Consider the following 23,385-nt stretch of genomic DNA (forward strand, 5'->3'; position numbering starts at 1 on the left):
CTGGTTTGGTGGGTGATTTTTGGGGGGTTTGTGGGGTGGGGTTTTGGGGCATTTTTTGGGTTTTTTGGGGGGAGTTTTGTGGGTGATTTCTGGGGGCTTTTTTTGTGTGTTTCTGGGAGGGTTTAGCGGGTGATTTTTGTGGGTTTTGGGAGCATTTTTGGTGTTGTTTTTTTTTTTGGGGGGGGGTTCTGGGGGTTTTTGGGCACGGCCACGATCCTCCCAGCCGCCGGGGGGCGCCGCTGAGGCCGAACGTTTCCTCGGTCCTCCCAGCCGCCGGGGGGCGCCAGGGAGGTGTCGCTGCAGCTGCCGCCGCTCTCGGTGTCGGACGACGGCGCCTTCGTCTGCTCCGTGAGCGCACCCCAGGGCAGGTGCAGCAGGTGCTGCGGCTGCACGTGATTGGTCAGTGCCGGGAATGGGCGGGGCCGGGGCTCCCAGTATGTCCCAGTCCCTCCCAGTATGTCCCAGACCCTCCCAGTCCCTCCCAGTCCCTCCCAGTTCCTTCCCAGTCCCTCCCAGTATCCCCAGCTCACTGTCCCGTGTCCCAGCCCCTCCCCGGGTGTCCCTGCTGCCGTCCCGGCTGTCCCCGGGGCTCCCGGCCGAGCTGCGCTGCAACGCCGTCGGCTTCTTCCCGCTGGATGTGGAGATCCGCTGGGAGCACCGTGCCCATGGACACACCCGGCCACGCCCGGGGGACACTGAGGGGGACACCGAGGGGGACACTTTGGTGACCACCCTGGGGCCCGGCTGGGATGTGCCACACCGGGTCACTGTGGTGGTGGCGGGTGAGGGACACATGGGGACATCAGGGATGGGGTTTGGGGACACCTGGGGACATCAGGGACAGGGTTTGGCCACAGCTGGGGACATCAGGAACGGAGTTTGGGACACTTGAGAACATCAGGGATGGGGTTGGGGACACCTGGGGACATCAGGGATGGGGTGTGGATGGTCTTGGGACACCAGGACTGGAGCTGGGGACACCTGGGATGGGGTTTGGGACATTGAGGATAGAGTTGGGGACACCAGGACGGAGTTGGGGACATCAAGAGTGGGGTTGGGGACAGCTGGGGACATCGGGTTTGGAGGGTCTTGGGACAGCAGAGATGTCTGGGGACACTGGGGACAGGGTTGGGGACATCAGGAATGGAGTTGGGGACAGCTGGGATATGGCTGGGGACAGCAGGGATGGGGTTGGGGACACCGGGGATGGGGTTTGGGACACTGGGGACACGACTGGGATCTCCTAAGGGACATCAGGAGCAGAGCTGGGGACATCGGGGGGTGGCCGGTGCCACCAGGACGGGCTCGGTGCCACCCGGAGGTGTCGGTGCCACCCGGGTGTGTCGGTGACACGTCCCCAATGTCCCCACAGGTGCCACCAGTCCCAGCGTGGAGAACATGGCGGGGATGGCCCTGGTGGACATTTGGGGAGGTCTGGGGAGGTTTGGGGACATCTGGGGAGGTTTGGAGACATTTGGGGAGTTTGGGGACATTTGGGGAGGTTTGGGGATATTTGGGGACATTTGGAGAGTTTGGGGACATTTGGGGAGTTTGGGGACATTTGGGGCGTTTGGGGACATTTGGGGAGGTTTGGGGATATTTGGGGATATTTGGGGACATTTGGAGAGTTTGGGGACATTTGGGGAGGTTTGGGGACATTTGGGGAGTTTGGGGACATTGGGGACACCGGTGGGGTTGGTGACACTTGGGGAGTTTGTTCCAGTTTGGATTTTAAGGTTCTTTTTTAAAGCATTGATTAAAAAACCCAAAGCACGAATTTAAAGTCATTAAAGAACCAATTACCCAGCTCCAATTGTTCATTGGATTTTTTTTAAAAAGCAATTTTAAAAAAGTTCCGTTTCCCATTTTATCGATTTTTCATCAAATCTTCGCTTTTGTCATGGGAGAGGGGCAAAAAAAGGAGAAAAAAATGGGAAAAAAAAAGGAAAAAAAAGGAGATTTCCTTTCCCATTGTTCCTTCATGTCCACAAATCCAAATCAATAGCAGAGAGTTAGCAATGATCAATAGTAGGGAGTTATCAATAATCAATAGTGAGTTATCAATAATCAATAGTGGATTATCAATAATCAATAGCAGTGAGTTATAAAAAATCAATAGCAGATTATCAATAATCAATAGCAGTGAGTTGTCAATAATCAATAGCAGATTATCAATAATCAATAGCAGGGAGTTATCAATGATCAATAGCAGGGAGTTATCAATAATAGCAGATTATCAATAATCAATAGCAGTGAGTTATCAATAATCAATAGCAGTGAGTTATCAATAATCGATAGCAGATTATCAATAATCAATAGCAGGGTGTTATCAATAATCAATAGCAGGGAGTTATCAATAATCAATAGCAGTGCATCATTCAATCGGCATTTTTCACAATATTACAAAGAAATCAATCCAATATTATTTATTGATTATTGATTATTGATAATTTATTATTAATTATTAACCATTACAAATAAATTTATCCGATATCAACTATTGATTATTAATTAATCAACACTAAAAATAAGTTGATCTATTATTAATTATTAAGGATTAATTAATCAATATTACAAAGAAATCTATCCAAAATTAATTACTAATTATTGATTATTAAGAATCAATATTACACATAAATTAATCCTATGTTATTAGTTATTTATTATTAATCAATATTACAAGGAAATCAATCCTATATTATTAATTATTATTAATATTACAAAGTAACAAATCCAATAGTGTTAATCAATGTTAAAAATAAAATAATCCAATATAAATTATAAATTATTAATCAATATCACAAAGGAATCAATCTATATTATTAGATATTAGTAATTATTAATTATTAATCACTCGATATTACAGAAACTTTTATCCACTCTTCATTATTATTTATTATTAATCAATGCTACAGAGGAATCAATCCAATGTCAATTATTTATTATTAATTAATCAATATCACAAATTAATAGCTCCAGTATTAGTTATTTATTATTGATTATTGAGCAATGTCACACAGGAATCGATCCAGCATTAGTTATTAATTATTGATTATTGATCAGTGTCACACAGGAATCGATCCAGCATTAGTTATTGATTATTGATCAGTGTCACACAGGAATCGATCCAGCATTAGTTATTGATTATTGATTATTGATCAGTATCACACAGGAATCGATCCAAAGCTCGTTCCTGTGTAACGTTTCCCGCTCGCCGCGAGCTCTGAAAGCGCCGATCGCGGGTCTGTAAAATCACAAACTAATCACTAATTACACAAGTTAATTAATAATAAACTAATTATTACACAAGTTAGTTAGTAATAAATAACTAAACAAGTTAATTAGTAATGAAATAATAATTATAATAGCGATAAAATCGGAGCAATAAAAACGTGGACAATGAGGGTCAGGACACCACGAGATTATAAAAAATGAAGAATTTTGGACACCCAGGAGTTCTTGGACACTGTGAAAACACTGATCACTTGTTCTTTAAATGTTAAAAGTTTATTAATAATAAAATAGTTATTAAAAATATAAAATAAAAAATTAAAATAATAAAAATAATAAAATTAAAATACAAAATAAAATCAGAGTTATCAAAATCTGGACAATGACATTTAGGCAACCACAAGGCGATAAAAAGAAAATCATTTTGGATGCCCGGATGTTTTTGGGCACCGTGAAAAATGCCAGTCTGGTTCTTTAAAATATTTTAAAAATTACTGATTCAAACAAGTTAATTAGTAATAGAATAGTTATAAAAATAGCAATAAATAGGAGTAATAAAAATTTGGACAATGAGGGTCAAAGCACCACGAGATGATAAAAAATGAAGAATTTTGGACATCCAGGAGTTTTTGGGCACTGTGGAAAATAACAATCAGTTGTTTTTTAAATTTTAAAAGTTTATTAGTAATAAAATAGTGAGTAAAAAAAAACAAACAAACAAACCAAAAAATAATAAAATACTAAATAAAATCAGAGTAATAAAAATGTGGACAATGAGGATGAGAACACCACAAGATGATAAAAAATGAATTTTGGACATCCAGGAGTTCTTGGGCACTGTGAAAAGCACCACTCGCTGGTTTTTGAAATTTAAAAATTTACAAATTCAAAAAGTTAATTAGTAACAAAATAGTTATAAAAATAGCAATGAAATCTGAGCAATAAGAATCTGGACAATGAGGGTCAGGACGATGACAAGACAATAAAAAGTGAAGAATTTCGGACATCCGGATGTTTTTGGGCACTGTGGAAAACACCAGTCAGTTGGTTTTTAAAATTGTAAAGGTTTATTAGTAATAAAACAGTTAGTAAAAAAACAGCGATAAAATCAGAGTAATAAGAATGTGGACAATGAGGTCAGGACAGTGACAAGACAATAAAAAGCGAGGGATTACGGACGTCCGGATGGTTCGGGCACTGAGCTGCCAAAACCACGCCTTGAACAAGGAATAACCTAAAAGCAGCAGCCTGTTGCATATTCATCGATCTCATGCATGATGCATAAATCCTGTCCAGTCACAGAGCCCGGAGCAGTGGCAGCCTCTTCTCAATCCCGCGGCGCCCGCAGGGCTGAGCGGGGCACGGAGAGTGAATTTCCTTTAATCAGGGAGCGCTTGTGGCAGCACATTGCTCTGCCTCCCAGCATTTTCCACAGAGGAGCACAGAGGGAAACGAAAGAGAAATCAATTTCTGTTTCTGCTCCTTGTTTTAGCATGTGGAATGTGTTTGGAGAATTGTTTACCAATTTGTTACCCAAATTGTTGTGGGGTGGTTGCTGGGTTGGGTTCTGGTGAGGATCGTTTGAGCCTGGGGCCAATCCAACCCACCTGGGGCTGGAATCTCAGAGAGGGTCACGAGTTGTGAGGAGTTAGATTTGGGAGTTAGAAAAAGCGGGTTTGTAGTTGTAGTGTCTCCTTTAAACAGTATATTAATAGAAAAAGCAGGTTTGTAGTATTAGTGTCTCCTTTAAACAGTATATTAATAGAAAAAGTAGGTTTGTAGTTTTAGTGTCTCCTTTAAACAGTATATTAATAGAAAAAGTGGGTTTGTAATTTAGTATCTCCTTTAAATAGTATATTAATAGAAAAAGTGGGTTTGTAGTTTTAGTATCTCCTTTAAACAGTATATTAATGTATATTAGTATAGTTCTAATAAAGAAACCATTCATCCTTCTGAGCTGGAGTCAGGCATTGTCATTTCTTCCCCCCGGCTCGCCTGCATTTACAATAAGCTGTAAATTCTTTTTCTCTGGAAGATTTCGGTGTCCTGCGGCTGCCGTCCCGGTGCAAGTACCTCATTCCTTTCTTCCCACGCACAGAGTTTCTATTTTAACCACAAAAGCTCCATTTTAACCACAAATCTACATTTACCCTACCATTAAAATGTTAATACAGCACTACTAATCAATGTAACATAATACAAATCCTATTCAATTTAATACTTGCAAAAGCCAACCATAAAATATGCATTTTTCACAGAGGACATCCCGAGGCTGCTGCAGGGACAGCGATGTCACCGCTGTGACATCGTCGGGGACGGTGACATCCTCAGGGACATCGCTGCTGTCACTTCTCCCCCCTCCCCAAACCACACTGGATTTGAGACGAATTCGGGGAATTTTCTGGGAATTTTCATTGCAATTGTCCCAAATGCTGATGGGAATTCCTGGGGTGACGTCAGTGGGGACACTTGGGGACATTCTGAGGACGCTCTGGGGACACTGATGGGGGTGCCGGTGGGTCAGGGGCTGAATGAGCCCCTCGGTGCCTTGCAGCAGAGCCGGGTTATAAATGACAATAGAATAATCAGCTTTTGAAATTCTGTATTGCCTTCTGCACGTTGTTATTGAGCACGAGGATTTTGCTGTGGTACTTGATATTGATTACTGATAATTCCTTGCAGCTGCTCGCTGGTACAACAAAATCGATCCATTTATGTGTGCACCATATAACAAATTTACTGCTAGAGTAATGAACAGATATTATATCATAGGCCTTAATATATTAAAAATAGATAAACATTAAATAGATCAATAATAAACATTGAAATAGCGACTATGCAATGTTAAAATGCTTTTGTGTGACTGACTCAGGTGTAAAACAATTCAGTTGTTTCCCACATCTGTGGACCAGCCTCACCAGGTGATACCAGTGACACAAAGCTCAGAAGAATTTATGAATTTATCAGGGGGCCTGAAACAACAGGGTGGAACCATGAGAAGAAATCAAAAATATAGACTTAATCTACAGAATGTCCTGCAGACAAGTCAGAGGTGAGACCCAAACACGAGTTCCTGGGACACACAAACCTCCCGGGAGTGTTTGAATAATGTCAAAACTCAGGAGTGTGTTCCTGGCCCTGCAGTGGAACCGGATCCGGAGAACGAAGGGTTAAGTTGAGGGCGAGTTCTTTGGCCAGCCCCAAAACCCTTTTTTATCCCTGATTAAACTTTGTTTAGTAATCCCTTAGTGAACTTTGTTTTTCACACCCGGCTGGGATTTGGGGGGGCCGGGGGGGTCCCTGGACAGCCCCCGCTGCTGAGCACTGACCCCCCCTCACCGAGCACCGGGACCCCCCAAAAACCGCACCTGCACCCCTTCAGTGCCCCCGACCCCCCGAGCACCGGGCCCGGACCCCCCTTTGTGCCCCCCACCCATCACGGGGGTTCCTCCCCCTCCCCTTTGACCCCCAGAGCCGCGGGACCCCCGGGAACAGCGCCGGGAACGGGGGGGCCCAGGGATGTGAGAATTGGATTCGTAAAGGATTCCCAAATCCTGGCAGAAAGCTCACACTGCCTTGGACTTGTCCATGCAAACTCTGAGATTTTATTGTGCCAGCGAGCAGCTGCAAGGAATTATCAATAATCAGTATCAGTATGAGCACCTCAGCAAAATGCTGGGGGTCAATAGGAACGTACAAAAGGCAACAGAGAAATGCCAAACCCAACAGAAAAAGCAGAAAAATGCAAAAGGCAGCAGGGGAATGCAAAAGCCTTCTGAGTCCTCTCAGAATGGCCCCAGGTGCGGCTGGTAACGTCATCCCAGAAACTCCCATCAGCATGTGGGACAATGCCCATGAAAATTCCCAGAAAATTCTCCGAATTGGTCTCAGATCCCTCACGAGGAGGGGACTGGTGATGCCAGCGCTGTCCACCAGGATGTCACTGTCCCTGATGGCATCAGAGCGGTGCCATCGCTGCAGCAGCCTCGGGAGATCCTCCATGGCTTTTTGGCACCGCTGGGCCAGGGCGTGCCTGCTGGGGCCACCAGGGCCGCCGGAGCCACCACAGGGACTCAAGAGGAGGTCGTGGATGTCCCCAAGTGTCCCCAGCAGGTGATCCTTGCCCAGGCAGGCACTGGCATCCCACGGCTGCTCAAACTCGGCCACTTCGGCCACCAAGGCCTCAGGGACATCGGGGGACGCCTTCTTTGTCCCCTCCAGGATGGCCTCGATGTCCCTGAGCCGGCGCTGCAGCTCCTCGGGGAACCACCTGCCTCCTTCACACTCTTCCACCAAGCGCTCCAGCGGCCCCAGGGCCACCTGTGCCCAATGTCCCCTTCTGGTGGCCACCATAGCTTGGCTGCTGGCCACCACGGCCTCTCCCACGGCCTCGTTGGTGGCCGCAGCCACCTGGGCCTTGTGCGTGGCCCTGCCAAGGCCCTCTTTTCCCTGCCCAGGGCCACCTTCAGCTGCTGGGCTGTGGCCACCAGGCTGCTCCCAGCTGTCCTCCTGCGGGTGGCCACGTTCTGCAGGTCCCCGGCCCGGATGGCAGCGATGGCCGCGTCCCAGCGGGTGTCATGGAGCTCGGTGGCATCCCAGGCCAGCAGGGCCCGGCTGTCCTCGAGCCTGACCACCAACTCCTGCCAGGCCCAGCCCGCAGCTCTCACATCGGCCCAGGTGGCCCCTGGGGTGGCCCCAAGCACGGCCAGGGCCTGGCCCAGGGAGGGGACACCATGGTGGCCCAGGGAGGTGACACCGCCCTGCTCCAGGGTCTCACCGAGACTCCAGGTAAAGTTCCTCAGGTTCCCGTGCAGGGACTCTGGGGACATGAGCTGCTGCTCGTCCCTCTGTAACCTGGTCACGGTGGCTGCCACCTCACCCAGGGTGGCCACCACGTTCACCCGTGACTCCAGCTGATACGGGGACACCTGGGGAAGGGACAGGGGAGGTGTCACAGACCTGGTGGCACTTGTGGCCTCCTGTGGTGGCCCCAGTGTCCTCCCAGGGTCCGCTTTGTCCCCTCCCTGGAGGGCTCTGCTGTCCCCTCTGTCCCTTTGTCACCCCCTCATCCCCTCTGTCACACCCCTGCCACCCCCCACTGTCCCCTCTTCTTGCCCAGGGAGACAAACTGTGTCTGTGTCTCCCACAGTTTCTGCTCAGTCAGGCCTCAGATATCAGGCCCCCTTATCAGCTCCATTGCTTTTCTCTCTGTTTTATTCCCCATACCGGGGTACCAGGGCTCTGCCCAACGGGGGTCACTGGGGATCATCCAGCCCGGATCCTCCCATGGGGAATGGAGCTGCAGCAGTGCACCAAGCTCTTCCTGCACTCTCTTCCCTCACTCCAAACTCTTCCCTCACTTGGGGCACTCACAGGGCTTCCCTTACTGGTGCCTCCGTTGGTGTTTGGCCAAGGTTGAGCTCATGGAGAAGCTCTTCCCACACTCCCCACACTTTGTGGATGCGCCGGTGCACGGTGAGGTCGGAGTTGTGCTTGAAGCCCTTCCCGCAGTCGGGGCAGCGGTAGGGCCTCTCCTCGGTGTGAATCCGCTCATGTAGGAGGAGATTGGAGCTGGTCTGAAACCTCTTCCCACACTGGGGACACTCATAGGGCCTCTCCCCAGTGTGGATGCGCTGGTGTCTTCTCAAAGTAGAGCTCCACCCAAAGCTCTTCCCACATTCCAAGCACTCATAGGGCCGTTCCCCAGTGTGGATCACCTGGTGCATCATCAGGCCAGACCTGTCTCTGAAGCCCTTCCCACACTTCCCACACTCGTAGGGCCTCTCCCCAGTGTGGATCCTCTGGTGTTTGATCAGGCTGGATCTCTGGCTAAAACCCTTCCCACATTCCAAGCACTTGTGGGGCTTCTCCCTGCCATGAGGCTTCTCCACCAGCTCCGAGCTCTGGCTGGATCTCCACCCGCCTTCCTGGCTCAGGGGGGCTCTTTCATCCCTGCAGCTCCCTGGGCTGGGTTTGCAGCTCCTCCTCCTGCAGCATCTCCGGGGCTTTTCCTCCTCCTCCATCCAGCCACACTCACGGAATTAAAAATCCTGGTTTGAGGGAAAAAAACAAGAGAAGAGCTCCTTGGACTGGGGGTTCCTCCTTGCCCAAGTTCATCTCAGGAAGTCATTGGGAATCTCGTATCTGTAAGAACCTCTAAAACACCAAGATTCAGCCCAAAAATCAAATCTCACAAATTTCAAGACACAGAACAAAAACTCCCCAAACATCACAAGTCAGCAAAAACCTACCCCAAAAATAAAGATTCAGCTGCCACATAAAACCAAAGCACCAACATTTAGCCCAAGCAAGCTCAGAAACACCAAGATTCACCCTGTGAAAATCGTGGATTCCCCTCCACAGTCACCTGCTGCATGTGGGGGGAGCAGCGCTCCTGGGGCTGGGGGGAGGCTGCAGACACAGGGAGGGGTGGAACCTTCTGCTGCTTCCTCTTTCTGCTCCTCCTCCTCCTCCTCCTCCTCCTCCTCCTCCTCCTCCTCCTCCTCCTCCTCCTCCTCCTCCTCCTCCTCCTCCTCCTCCTCCTCCTCCTCCTCCTCCTCCTCCTCCTCCTCCTCCTCCTCCTCCTCCTCCTCCTCCTCCTCCTCCTCCTCCTCCTCCTCCTCCTCCTCCTCCTCCTCCTCCTCCTCCTCCTCCTCCTCCTCCTCCTCCTCCTCCTCCTCCTCCTCCTCCTCCTCCTCCTCCTCCTCCTCCTCCTCCTCCTCCTCCTCCTCCTCCTCCTCCTCCTCCTCCTCCTCCTCCTCCTCCTCCTCCTCCTCCTCCTCCTCCTCCTCCTCCTCCTCCTCCTCCTCCTCCTCCTCCTCCTCCTCCTCCTCCTCCTCCTCCTCCTCCTCCTCCTCCTCCTCCTCCTCCTCCTCCTCCTCCTCCTCCTCTTGTGTCTCTACTCTTCCTCACACTCCTCTTCCTCCTGCTATTCCTCCTTCTCCTGCACAATCCCACCCTCTCCTGCCACCTGCATCCTTTGACCATTCTGTTCCTCAAGCCTGCTTCTCCTTCCCTTCTCCTCCTGCCTCCAGGCCCAGCACCCACTGCCGGCTCCCTCTTCCCCCCAGCCCCACAGCATCCCAGCGCAGGGGCAGGGATGGAGCTGGGGCAGGTCGGGCTGGGGCAGCGCTGGGCTCTCGGCCGCTCCCGCCCGCACTCGGTCCCGCCCGCACTGCAGCCGCTCCCGCCAGGACAGCGCGGGGGGGCCCGGCCTTGGCGCTGCCCCACTCCCACCTCCCCAAATTCCCCTCGCGGGGCCATGGGGCCGAGGGGGGGCGCAGGTTGGTCCAGGTGGGGAATGCTGAGATAATTTCAAGAGTGGGTCCCCAAGAAGAAGAATTGGAATTTGTGGTAGACACAGGGGCAAAAAGAACCTTTATGTTAAATATTCCAAAAGGTTATAGTGTAAGCAAAGATACTGTAAAAGTAACAGGAGCAAAAGGAGAGAGTTTCACAGTACCCGTTATTAAAAATGTGGTAATAGAGGGAGAAACTAAATTTTGGATGAGGGATGTTTTCTTGGTCCCAGGGGCAGGTAGCAATTTATTGGGACAAGATTTACAAGTGAAATTAGGAATAGGGGTTGTTCCAGAAGATGGGAAGATGACAGCTAGACTTTTAAAACTAGGCCAGGAGGATGGAAGAAGAATTAACAAGGAAGTTTGGGCTGGGGAGGGAAATAGGGGAAGATTAAATATTGACCCCATAAAGATTACAACTGAGGAAAAAAAAATTGTCCCATACATGTATGGCAGTATCCTGTATCTTTAGAAGGACGGGAATGTTTAAAGCCAGTAATAGAAGGACTAACAAAGGATGGGACATTAGAACCTTGTATGTCTCCCCATAATACCCCAATACTCCCAGTAAAGAAGCCTGATGGGAGCTATAGACTGGTACAAGCCTTAAGGGAGGTTAACAAAGGAACTCAGACCCGCTATCCAGTGGTACCAAATCCTTATACTCTTTTCAGTAAAGTTCCTCCCCAGCATCAGTGGTTTAGTGCAGTAGACCTTAAAGATGCCTTTTGGGCTTGCCCATTAGCCCAGGAGAGCAAGTTATCTTTGCTTTTGAATGGAAGGACCCACTAACTGGAGAAAACAGCAATTAAGATGGACAAAACTATCACAGGGGCTTACAGAATCCCCAAACTTATTTGGACAAGATTTAGAAACAATACTACAAACTTTCCCCACTCCCCCTGAAATACAAATTATCCAATAAGTGGATAATCTTTTACTTTCTGGGGAAGCTGAAGCTGGAGAGGCTACTATAAAGCTTTTGAATTTTCTTGGGGAAAAAAGATTAAGGGTATCAAAAGGGAAGCTGCAATTTGTAGAATCAGAGGTAAAATATCTTGGACACTTGCTTAGTAAGGGTAGTTGGAAGCTCAACCCAGACTGAAACACAGGGATTCTATCCCTTCCCCCTCCCTCTTCAAAGGGGGAAATCAGAAAGATACTCAGATTATTGGGATATTATAGATTATGGATTGAAGGATATACACAGGCAGTAAAATTTTTGAATAAAAAAAACTGACAGAGGGAGATGATATAAAATGGATCAAAAAGGGTAATGAAAAACTAAGAAAAAAGAAGTTAAAACTAGCCCCAATATCAACTTTAAGCTTACCTTCACTAGCAAAACCCTTTCATTTGTATGTAAATGAAAAAAAGGGGGTAGCTCATAGGGTTTTGTTTCAAGAGTGGGGAGGAGTAAAGAGACCCGTGGCTTATTTATCAAAGATGTGGCATCCAGTAAATCAAGGCTGGCCAGTGTGTATTCAAGCTATAGCAGCTACTGCAATCCTGGTAGAGGAAAGCCATAAACTGACTTCTAGAGGTAAATTAATTGTGTGCACACCTCATGCAGTACTAAATTTCTTCCAATTTGCATTGTGATTTTTATCTTGAAATACATAACTTACTGTACTCTAGGATTGAAAAACTAGTTTACAGCTGTGACATAGCAAAACCTGCTATTAATTTGAGTCAACGCAGGCTGTTCAATCAAGTGTTCTCAGTGTGTAAAGTTAAACTAAAGGCAACACCAGCTGCTTGGTAGGTCAATGAGAAACAATTTTCCTTCCAACCAGTTCTTTTTTCATGTACCCAAATGTGTTTTGCTTTCTTCGTTTTTTTGTTTTGTTTGTTTGCTGTTTTTTCTGGAAGTGCTAACTACTTGCAGTGTATCTAGAACAGCAAATAAAATTGTGCATACAAAACACTTGTAAAAAAATAGGGCTCATTTTTTCCCACAATGGGAGGTGGCTACATATAGAAAAGGGAAACTACAAAGCTAAATAAAGAAAAAGTTTCAGTATCTTCTAATGTAAACAATTTGTTACTTCCAGCATCACAGTGGGTGTGTGACACACACATATGAAAAAGATGGTGAGGGAGATCTCTGTTTACTACAGTTTCCTATTTCTTGAATGAGTTAGAGAGCTATGAAGCAATTGTGATTCCTTGTGTGGATTGCCCAAGCCTGCAGGGAGGGCTTGGCCATGATTCCCTCTGTGCTGCAGGCAGCCCTGCAGCGTGGCAGCAGTGGCTTGCCTCTGGTGAGTTTGCAGGCAGGGTGCTCCAGCACTGCAGTGCTCAGGGGCAGTTTCCTATTTTGACACCAAAGCTTAAATTCAAGAGTGCCTCTTCCCATCCAGTTATTGTTTGTACTGTAAGAACCCCTTCAGAGAGTGTCTCCTGGCAGTCAAAAAGAGAGTATTGCAGAGATGAATTCCTTACTTGCTGTCTCCCCCACTGTATCCACATTTTGTCTATTCCCTCTTCAAATTATAGATTTGTAAAACTCATGCTCTGTGTCCTCAGATGCCCTTCCCAAATCAAACCTTGGCTTCTTTGCAAATTACATTGCACTAACAAGCATTGCCTCAAATTTTTTATTGCAGGCAAGATCACTTCAGAAGTAAGTTTTTGTTTACCTTGTTCCTACAACCCTTTCAAGTTTGTGAATGGAAAATTGTGACAGCAAAATAAGTCTTTAGTTTTAGCACTGTCAGGTGTGGGTAGCTGGTAGCCCTTGGCGGAGGGTGCCGTGAATTAAAGGCCTGCAGAACACACATAACAAAAGTAATTAAATTTGTAAGGAAGTTGAAAAAGGAGGGAGAGGTGATTGGCAGACTCACCTCTCCAGGATGTAGGACTAATGTTAGAAAGTGGACTGATATTGGAATGTGGATGTTGAAATGTGAAGAGAGAAAAAGAGAGCGAAAGAGAGAGAAAGGGAGAAGAGAGAAGAAGAGAGAAGAAGAGAGAAGAGAGAAGAAGAGAGAAGAAGAGAGAAGAAGAGAGAAGAAGAGAGAAGAAGAGAGAAAAAGAGAGAAAAAGAGAGAAGAGTGAAAAAGAGAGAAAAAGAGAGAAAAAGAGAGAAAAAGAGAGAAGAAGAGAGAAAAAGAGAGAAAAAGAGAGAAAAAGAGAGAAGAGTGAAAAAGAGAGAAAAAGAGAGAAAAAGAGAGAAGAGAGAAAAAGAGAGAAGAGAGAAGAGAGAAAAAAAGAGAAAAAGAGAGAAAAAGAGAAAAAGAAAAAAAGAGAGAAAAAGAGAGAAGAAGAGAGAAAAAGAGAGAAAAAGAGAGAAAAAGAGAGAAAAAGAGAGAAGAGTGAAAAAGAGAGAAAAAGAGAGAAAAAGAGAGAAAAAGAGAGAAGAGAGAAAAAGAGAGAAGAAGAGAGAAGAGAGAAAAAAAGAGAAAAAGAGAGAAAAAGAGAAAAAGAAAAAAAGAGAGAAAAAGAGAGAGAAAGGGAAAGAGAGAGAAAGAGAAAGAGTGAAATACACCCCAAAATCCCCATACCGTCGCTATTTGTAAGTTCTCCCCCATTCCTGCTAGACAGAGTGACAACAAGGGGAGGGGAGTGAGGAAGTACAGACAAAGGCAAAGCTGTGAAAAAGAGGGAGAGCTGGACCACCAATAGAGATAAGATCAAAGCAGAGATAGCTGACTCTCACAATGTGCTTTATTTTTTTAAACAAGACTTCTTTTTTTTCCTTCTGATTTTTGTTATTAAGGAAAGGAGGCTTTTGTTCTGAAGAATGGGTCTGTAAGACTAAAACAGTTGGATGTTGCCTAAAAAGCAAAAAACCAAGAGATGTGATACATCTTGTGTTAAATTTGGGCTAGTCTTTTTTTTATTTAACTAATTATAGCTCACAAGAAGAAGAATTGGCCTCTGCAGCAATTAGCACAGCTGGATACAAGAAGAAGAAGCAGCTACAGAAAAAGTTTTTAGTTAAACCCAGAAAGTTTTGAAGAAAACTAATGGTGAAAGTTAATGCAGTATTGTTTTTCTTTTCTTTTAACACTGTGTTATTAAGAAGTCCTTTCCAGGTACTACTAAAGCAGCAATCCCAACCATGGAAAAGAGGGTGAATTCATGCCAGCAAAATAAAAGAATTTGTGAAGAAACGTGAGGAATGGACTATCACATCTAAACCAGGTGATACCAAATTGACTTTCAACCAGGACTGGGTGGTAATGGTTTGGGAAGAGCCAAATGATCCAAGGCAGGTACAAAGAATAACACCTAACTGAGAAATAAGGCAAAGCTTGCATCACTGGTTCTAAGCCCTGCCTGAATAAGCCCTGAGACGCCTCCGACACCTCCTTGGCAGAGGAACACTGCCACTTCAAACAGGAGGGTCGGGAGTGTTTGAGTCAAAGAGTTCTTATAGTCTGGCCTTAGCCTGTGACTTGTACAGGCAAGAAGGGAAATTACCATTAATACTATGCTGTATACTTTATTTGATTCATCCCCATATTGGACATGGCAGCTGGGTTATAAGTGAATGTTTAAATTATGAGAATAATTGGCATTGTAGCTCACAAAATCTATGTTCTTGTGGCAAGAAGTATTGAGTACTGAATCAATCCCCTATACAGAAAGACCTCAAAAACTGAAGTAATAAACTGCTTTTGTAGATGGGGATTATCAATGCCTGTGGACTGAGAGATACCTGAGGAATGGTGGAAAACCACAGTTAAAAGGTGTCAAAAACAATTTGCCTGGAAATGAGTAAAAAAGGAGTGACAAGGGAAACAGAGGGCAAGCCTGGATTGAGCACTGTACTCACCAGCGAGAAGATCACACGTACCTGCTGTGGGCAGCAGCCCCACAGGCAGGGGAGGTGGGGGTATAAGCCACGCCAGACCTCTGTCATTCCTGTTTCTGTCTCTCATTTGTTGTCTTTTCCCTTCTGAGATAGCAGCAAGATCGTGTCACAAATGCTACAGAAAGTATCACATGGAAAGAAACCAAAGTTCCTTTTTGTTACACACACCCATGTCAACAGCCACTGTTATAACCCATCCAAATTAAGTACCTTCAGGAAAAAGGGGGAAAATTATCACATTACAAAGAACTTAGGAAAAAGTAGTAATACTTGGGGCATGGAATGTCCAAAAGGAGAGATGGATTTGTTTTACATTTGATCTTAGAAATATAGTCCAATATAGTCCAAGATTCGGTAAAGAGACAGTTAGTAAAAAAAAAGGTAAAACAAGCACAGCAGTCTAGCTCTGTGTTAACCCCAAATTATATCCTGAGTCATATTAAATGACTCCAAGCAGTTATAGAGAAGATAATAAACAAAGCTGCTCAGGCATTGGAATTAATATTGAGTCTGCAAAGCCAAACATCACCTGCAGTGCATTAAAATAGGTTGGCTTTACACTATTTATTGGCTAAAGAATGGGGTGTACAGATTGTTGAAAATAGATGGCAATGAGGATGTCATCCTAGAAAAAACAAAGGATATCAGAAAAAAATTATGACCCAGGTATCAGTCCAAAAATGGGAAAATAATGTTAAAAACTAGCAGGTGGGGTAATGTATTGAGAATGGGATGCTGGAAGAAATTAGGATTCTTCCTTTTATGTGTTACAAGTGTTTTGTTATTTCTTCTTTGTTTAATCCCATGTTTTATTTGATTACTAACAGAGTCCAAAGAATGCAAGAGGACAGGAAATATTCTTTATAAATCATTTGGCTTGAGCAGTAAGAGGTGAGATTGTGAAAAATGCATATTTATGATTGGCTTTTCGCAAATGTTACAATGAATATTATATGTGTCATGTTAGAAAGTTATGCTGTATTAATTCCCTTACGTATTGTGTTAAGTGTAGTTTTAGGTTACAACATTATGTTAAAATAGAGATTATGTATGTGGGGGGAGTTTTCTTTTTAGGAATGAGATGCTCCCTTCGAAGAACACCTAAATCTTCCAAAGGAGAGGAATTTATGGCTTCTGATCAGGAGAAGCTAATTTCTTCAGGCCTTGCTCAGACTTGAAGACACCAGGGGATTAAAGGGAACAGTTGACATACAACAGAGTTTCTTGTTTAGAACAGAATGTATGCATAACCATGAAGAATGTATGAATATGCAACAAGTGTCTTGGTTTAAGGGTGATTCCTTTGTTCACAAGTCAAGCTTTTCTTGACTTAGTGTCCGAGAGCATCTGGACGTCCGTAATTCTTTGCTCTTTTGGTCTTGTAATTGTCCTAACTCTAATTGTATTATTATTTTTATAACCATTTTATTATTATTAAACTTTTAAAATTTTAAAAACCAAGTGATTAGAGTTTTTCAAAATTTTCAAAACTAGATGAGATTTAAAGGTGACCCTTTAACTCATAAACAATAAATAGATCATTTGAAGGAAAAAAAAAAGCAGCAGGTTGTGGGGGGGGCACAACTGAGGCTGCTGAAGGCTGCTGTGGAAGAGAAGCTGCATTCCAGGCACCCAGGAGGAGCTTCAGAAATGCAAATTAACACTGCTGGGGCAAACTGGGGACAATGTACCTGGCTCTTCTTGCCTGGGGCAGGAATTGGCTGATTCCCTCTGCCCCACACCCCAAGCTCTGCCTGCTTGCACAGATGGAATCTGCACAGCTGAAGGCAGAGCCCATGCTGAGGATCTCTGACTCTGCAACAGAAATGGCTGAAGCTGCAAAGGGAAACAGCAAATGGAGAATGTTGGGAAAACTTCACTAAAATAAGGGGGGGATCATCCCTCTGCCCACTCCAACATCTGCTGTCCCTGTCTGTGCTGTACAGGGTGTATCAGAGCACTGGGGGTTTTGCTAGAACAAGTTCAGGGAAATCAGTTGGAATTCGAGTATATATGAAGGAGTAAGAAAAAAAATGGTCAATTGATGCAGCCCCAGCTTGAGGGAGCGCCCAAAGGTGGGGAAAAGATGAACGGCCACCAGAACAAATCCTACAACACCATGGACCAGCCCCTGGGAACCAAAATGATTTTGTGAAAAATGCATGTTATATGGCTCTGTGCAGATAGTTACTATATGTATTATGTTATAATGATAACTTGTGCTGTATGAACATCTTAATAGTATGGTAAACGTAGCTTTGTAGATAAAATTAAGCTTTAGTAATTAAAAGAGAAAATATGCATGTGTGTGTGTGTGGGGGGGGGGGGGTAAAGGAATGAGAACACCTAAATTCGCTCAAGGAACACCTAAATTCTCCAGAGAAGAGGAATTTATGGTTTTCTTACTAGAAGAAGTTAATTTCTTCAGGCCATGCTCAGACTGGAGGATGCCGTGGGGATTAAAAAAAAATAGCTGACATACAACAGACAGAGTTTCTTGTTTGAAATAGAATGTATGCATAACGATGAAGGATATAAGAATATGCAACAGTGTATTTTTTTAGGGGCGATTCCTTTATTCACAAGGTATTCTTGTTGTGGCTTAAGCACCCAAGAGAGCATCTGTCCATCTGTAAGTCTTTGCTTTTTAATGTCTTGCAATTGTCCTAACCCTAAATTTTTAGTAGTCTAATTGTATTTCTACTTCTATAACCATTTTACTAGTATTAAACTTCTAACATTTTAAAAACCAAGTGATTGGCGTTTCTCACAAATTCATATCAGGAGACAGAGAACCCATTTTTCATTTGAATGGCATAATTTGATTACAAGCTGTCCTCAGAATAAGAACCAACCAGACAGCTCCAGCTCCTGACCTTCCTGCCGACCAAGCCACTGAAATGAGGAACACAACATTTCAGCAGGAGATGGGATCAGATTATCTGTGAACAGAAAAAGGAGGAGTTTGTGGAAAACTAAATGGCTCAAACTGCTCTTGGCAAAGAGATGACGAGAAAACTGCTAAAAATTATAAGAAAGGAAATAGGAGAGCAGTTTATGTATTGGTCCAAACATGGAAAGGATGGGAATGGGACACACTTTCCTGGCTCCCCAGCACACCAGGGGTTAAAGGAATGCTGCTTCTCCTCTTCTGTGCTGCAGCAACTCTCATCTTTTTACCATGCTCCACACCTTGGCAGTGCAGCTCATCCAGCAGCTGAGCCAGGGCATGCAGGTGGCAGCCAGGCCTCCTGATCCACAAACGGCTACAAAAGGACAGGGAATGAGGGCACCGAGAATAATCCCAAAACCAAAGAGGACCCGGGAAGAACAAAACAGAGTCAAGGAGTCAATCTGCCTGGAGATAGGGCCGGGCACTTGTAGAGAAGGGGAGAAACCATCAGTTCCAATAAATGGTACAAATTGACCCAGACAGCTGCTCAAAGTCCCGCTACATTCCCGAACTTCGAGGAGAAGAACAAAGACTTAACAGAGCCATGAATATCGGCTGTTATACAAAAGGAGGGTGCACATTAACGAGGACAGGCTCCAGGCGCATCGGGAAGTCGGAACCTTCCAAGGAACTCAGCCGGTGGGCAAAGGCAGCGGGAGATGCGGCCGGGAAAATGAGGATAAAAAGGAGGCTGCGGGCTACAGCCACGGCAGAGAGCGCACGGCAAATGCCCCACGGCCTCTGCCCCTGCTCGGCAATAAAGTCACTTTGACAGGACTCCTCGCTCTCCCCGGGCACACGAACCTCCGGCGACGGGAATTTCCCCGCCCGCTCCCGGCCGCGGGGCAGCCCCTCTGTCCTACCCACAGCAGCCGGGCCGAGCCAGCGCTGCTCCGGCAGCGGCTCCTGCCCGGCCCCGGCGGGAAGGAGACCGCGGGCAGCCGCTCCCGCAGCGCCCTCAGCCCGGGGCCGGCACGGGCCGGACACGGCACCGGCGAGCCGCCGGAGCCCCCTGCCGCCCCCTCCGCCCGCAGCCGGCCCCGAGCCCCCGCAGAGCCCAGCGCGGCTCCCACCTGCGCCGGGGCCGCCTCCGAGCTCCGGCCGCTGCCGCCGCTGCCGGGCCCGCACAGCCGCTCGGCCAATGGCGGCGCTGCGCGGCCACGGCCGCCCTCAGCCCGCCGCCGGGGCCGCGCCGCGCCCCGCTCCCACCAATCAGCGCGCCGCAACCGCGACTGACGGCACCGGCGGCCAATGGCAGCGAGCTCGGGGCGGGCTCTGCGCACGGCCCCGCCTCGCCCCGCGCTCTCGGCGCCCCCGGGCTGCGTGAGGGGAAAGCCGGAGATGAGGAACAGCCCCGGCACGGGCCCGGGCCGAGCCGGGATTGAGCTGCCCACACAAACAAACTTCTCCGCGCCTCCCGCCACGGCTTTCCCGGCCCTGCGCCTCCCGTGCCTCCGCCTCTGCGGGAAGCCCAGGAGCCTCACTTCTCCTGCCCCTCGTTATGCATCAGAGCTTCGCTTTGATTTCCCCCGAAAAGGGAAACCTGCCCGAAGCCCTGTGGGTGGGTGGGGCAGGGGAGAGATTTCTGGCAGAAAACTCCAAAGACTCGGAGCAGGAGAAGGAGAAGTCAGTGCAGAGCCTTAAATGCAGCTTTCCCCACGCCTCCCTGCTCCCAGCTGCACCTCCTCCCCCGGCAGGGCAGGAGACAGGGAATGGGGCCATGCTCAGCTCATCCCCCGGGGCTTCTCCCTCTGCTCAGGGACAGGAGTCGTTCCCTGCTGCACCCTGCGCTCTCTCCCGGCCGAGACTTCTCCAGGAACTTCTCGGAGCGGAGTCCATCCCCTGGGCACAGCCCCCTCCGAGTGCTGCAGCGTGGGTCACTGTGCCACGGGCTCAGTCCTGCCAGGACAGGCTGCTCCAGCGGGGCCCCTCTGCCCGCGGGCTCACAGCCTCCTCTCAGGAATCGCCGAGCTCCGGCCCGGCTCCTCCAGGGGCTGCAGGGGATCTCTGCATCCCCATGGACCTGCAGGGGGATCTCTGCATCCCCATGGACCTGCAGGGGATCCCTGCATCCCCATGGACCTGCAGGGGGATCTCTGCATCCCCATGGACCTGCAGGGGATCCCTGCATCCCCATAGACCTGCAGGGGATCCCTGCATCCCCAGGGACCTGCAGGGGATCTCTGCCTCCCCATGGATCTGCAGGGGATCTCTGCCTCCCCATGGAGCTGCAGGGGGATCTCTGCAGCCCCATTGTAATATATGTTATGGCACAATTCGTGATTTTGTAAAATATACATCAAGTCAGTTGTGCTTGTAGAAAAAGATTCTTAAAGTTTTAAATGACCAGTGGCTGCAGCCGGGGCTGGAGAAACCACAGTTGGCAGAGAAAGAAAGACCTAATTTACAAATGAAAAACGGTGTCTCTGTGCAGAGATGGGCCCTTTCCGGGAACAATCCAGGAGACACCCAACCTATAACCCCTGGTCTGCCAGGGAGCCTGGAAACCAGGCACACGGGCATCCCGCCCTTGCAGCTGCTGAGGAGGCTGCTGGGCTGTGCTTCAGCAGAGGAGATGGAATGTGGCTTAACACTCTGCCCTTCTCTAAAAACGGAGAATGGGTCAGGAGGTTTGGGCTCTGAGCACACAGCAGCCTGGCCCAGGCACAGGCCGTGGTGGGACAGGGGCACAGGAGCCTTCTGTGACTGACCGTGGCTCTCTGGTTTCTCTCTGCAGGCTGCCAGCTCCTCATGCCATGGAAACGGCCCCACTCGGCTGCCAGTCTGGGAGGGCTGGAGGGCTGTGGGTACTCATTTGCTGTCAAAAATAAATTGTGTTTTTTTGTCATTGTCATTGTCATCATCAGAACATTTCTTTCATCCTTTTCCAAGTTTTTGGCCCCTCCAGGGTAATATTCTTGTGTCCTTCCTCAGACAGTTGATGGCATTTGGCAGGGGGGGTTTAGCAATGTGAAAAGTTCAACAACAGCTCCAGTTGCCAACTGCAGCAGCCCCTTCAGGAGCCCTGAGCTACCAGCGAGGTCCACGTGTGCCTTGCAAAAGGGAGTGGTTTGCAGCGATGGGGTTGGTGCCCTGCTGCAAAAGCTGGGAGCAGATCAGAAGTGGCAAAATGCCATTTTGGCTCAACCCCCACCCAGGTTCTTTATCTTTTCCCTCTGCTCGGTGATAGGCAGACAGGGCTGGATCCAGCGAGGTTCAAGTTCTGGGTTCTCCCTGGCATCAAAGGGATCAACTAAACTCTTGTATGCAGTGACTGCAATAGGGCTACTGAAGGAAAAAAGGGAATGTCATGAGATGGGGAATCCTTCTTGTCTCCTCTGTCTCCCCAGGAGCCCCTTGGAAAGGGAAATACCCACTGGGTTTATCTGACTCCTTCCCAGCCAGCCCTTCCCTCGCTCCCGGGTCTCATTTGCTCCGCAGGATTCACCAGCTCGCTCAGCTCAGAGGAGCTCTCAGAGGAGAAAACGCTGCCTGGCGTGGGGCTGCCTGATCCCTGTCTCACCTTGATTCCATTTGCCCCCTCCCTGCCCCATCCAAGAGACCGAAGGATCCCCCACAGCCCCACGGTCCTGCAGCAGATCCCGGCACGTTCCCTGCTCCGCTCCTTGGTGCCCTGGGAGGCTCCAGAGCCCTCCCTGTGTGCGGGACAGCGGCTGCAGCACCGCTGCGCCCGCGGGCGAGCAGCGCCCAGGAGCAGCTGCGCCAGCTCCGAGCCTGAAGCGGAATCCTCAGCGCACACAAATGACAGCTGGCACTTCAGGGGCTGGCAGGAGAAGCTCAACCCATCTGCTCGCTGCCCTTCCCAGCCATGGCCACGCTGGTGCAATTGGAAGAGTCGCCCCTGCCCAGGAAGCTCTCAGGTCAAAGAGAGGAGCAAAAGCCACGGGTTTCAGAGGTGTTAGCTGCCACTGCCTCTGGTTTTCCTTCCAATTCCTAAGGGGTTTTGACTGGTTTTACCATTTCAACACTTTCTGTGTAGAATGCTTATTTTATGATTGGCTTTTCACAAATGTTACCATGAATATTATATGTGTAATGTTAGAAAGTTATGCTGTATTCATTCTCTTAAGTAGTGTGTTAAATAGAGTTTTAGGTAACAACATAATATTAAAATAGAAACTCTGCTATGTAGGATTTTTTTACTTGCCCAAGCAAGAGATGAGATAATCAATAAACTCTTCACACAGGGATGGCAGTGACTTGGGGCACATAAAGAGTTACAACCTCCTTATCAGAAAAGACAAACATTCTTCCATCTTGTCTCCATCTTTATGGAAGCACCAGGATTAAGGGAAAGAAGTTGACAAAATCCAGAAAAGTTCCTAATTTGCAAGTAATTTATGCATCATGTATGAGATACATGAATATGCAATAGGCTATTGCTTTTAAGGTTATTCCTTTGTTCACAAGGCATGCTTGTCCTGGCTTAAGTGTCTGAGAGCATCTGGACATCTATAATTTTTTGCTTTTTATTGTCTTGTAATTGTCCTAACTCTAAATTTGATTACTCTAATTGTGTTACTATTTTTATAACCATTTTATTATTATTAAACGTTTAAAAATTTAAAAACCAAGTGATTAGCGTTTTTCACAACGTTCCAGGCTCCCGGGGACCCCCTTATCGGTCTGGCTGCAGGCCTTATCGCAGGCTGCAGAGGGTCCCCCCGCTCCGGTGCCGCCCTTCTCCGCTCCCCAGCCCCGCCCCGCCGGTACCGGGCGATCCCCGGTGGCTCCGGGCTGACGATGCAGCGCCTGCCCCGGGCAGCCCAACCCCACCGCGGGAGGGTCCCACGCATCCCCGGCCCAGCGCCGGGGCTCTGCCGGCAGCCAGCACCGGGACCCCAAAATTCTGCTGTCCCGGGGCCACCGAGCGGGCACCCGGCCCTTGGCCCTGTTATAGATACATATTATAATATTGGCTTTTTGCAAATATTCCATTGGATTTTATATGTGTGGTGTTACAATAACTTTGTTATATAGTTTTTATTTCTCTTGTTCATTGATTACGCTCAGACATAGTAGTGCCATAGCTGATAGAAGCATGCTTGTGTTAAAAT

At 47.6% G+C, this 23,385-nt stretch overlaps 1 protein-coding gene and 1 long non-coding RNA gene across 5 annotated transcripts; one reads left to right on the top strand and one right to left on the bottom strand.

Moving 5' to 3' along the window:
* The first annotated feature begins 619 nt into the window (after positions 1–619).
* LOC146764194 (uncharacterized) lies at positions 620–1,808 on the top strand. The gene is made up of 2 exons (XR_014950984.1): positions 620–1,501; positions 1,589–1,808. It is a non-coding gene; the product is annotated as an uncharacterized LOC146764194 (long non-coding RNA).
* Positions 1,809–4,275: 2,467 nt separating this feature from the next.
* LOC146764195 (uncharacterized) lies at positions 4,276–19,459 on the bottom strand. 4 transcript variants are annotated; one of them, XM_085565677.1, is made up of 2 exons: positions 19,381–19,459; positions 4,276–9,281 (listed from the first exon to the last, which is right to left on the bottom strand). In XM_085565677.1, exon 2 carries the CDS (start codon positions 7,582–7,584, stop codon positions 6,610–6,612), a length of 975 nt encoding a protein of 324 aa, XP_085421803.1. In that variant the 5' UTR covers positions 7,585–9,281; positions 19,381–19,459; the 3' UTR covers positions 4,276–6,609. The 4 variants fall into 4 exon arrangements, with proteins under 4 accessions (XP_085421803.1, XP_085421802.1, XP_085421806.1 ...); XM_085565676.1 differs by lacking the exon at positions 19,381–19,459 and adding an exon at positions 9,599–9,741; XM_085565680.1 differs by having other exon boundaries at positions 8,428–9,281.
* Positions 19,460–23,385: the final 3,926 nt, after the last annotated feature.

Source organism: Lonchura striata, chromosome 36 (genome assembly GCF_050655825.1).
Source record: "Lonchura striata isolate lonStrDom1 chromosome 36, ASM5065582v1, whole genome shotgun sequence".
NCBI lineage: Eukaryota > Metazoa > Chordata > Aves > Passeriformes > Estrildidae > Lonchura > Lonchura striata.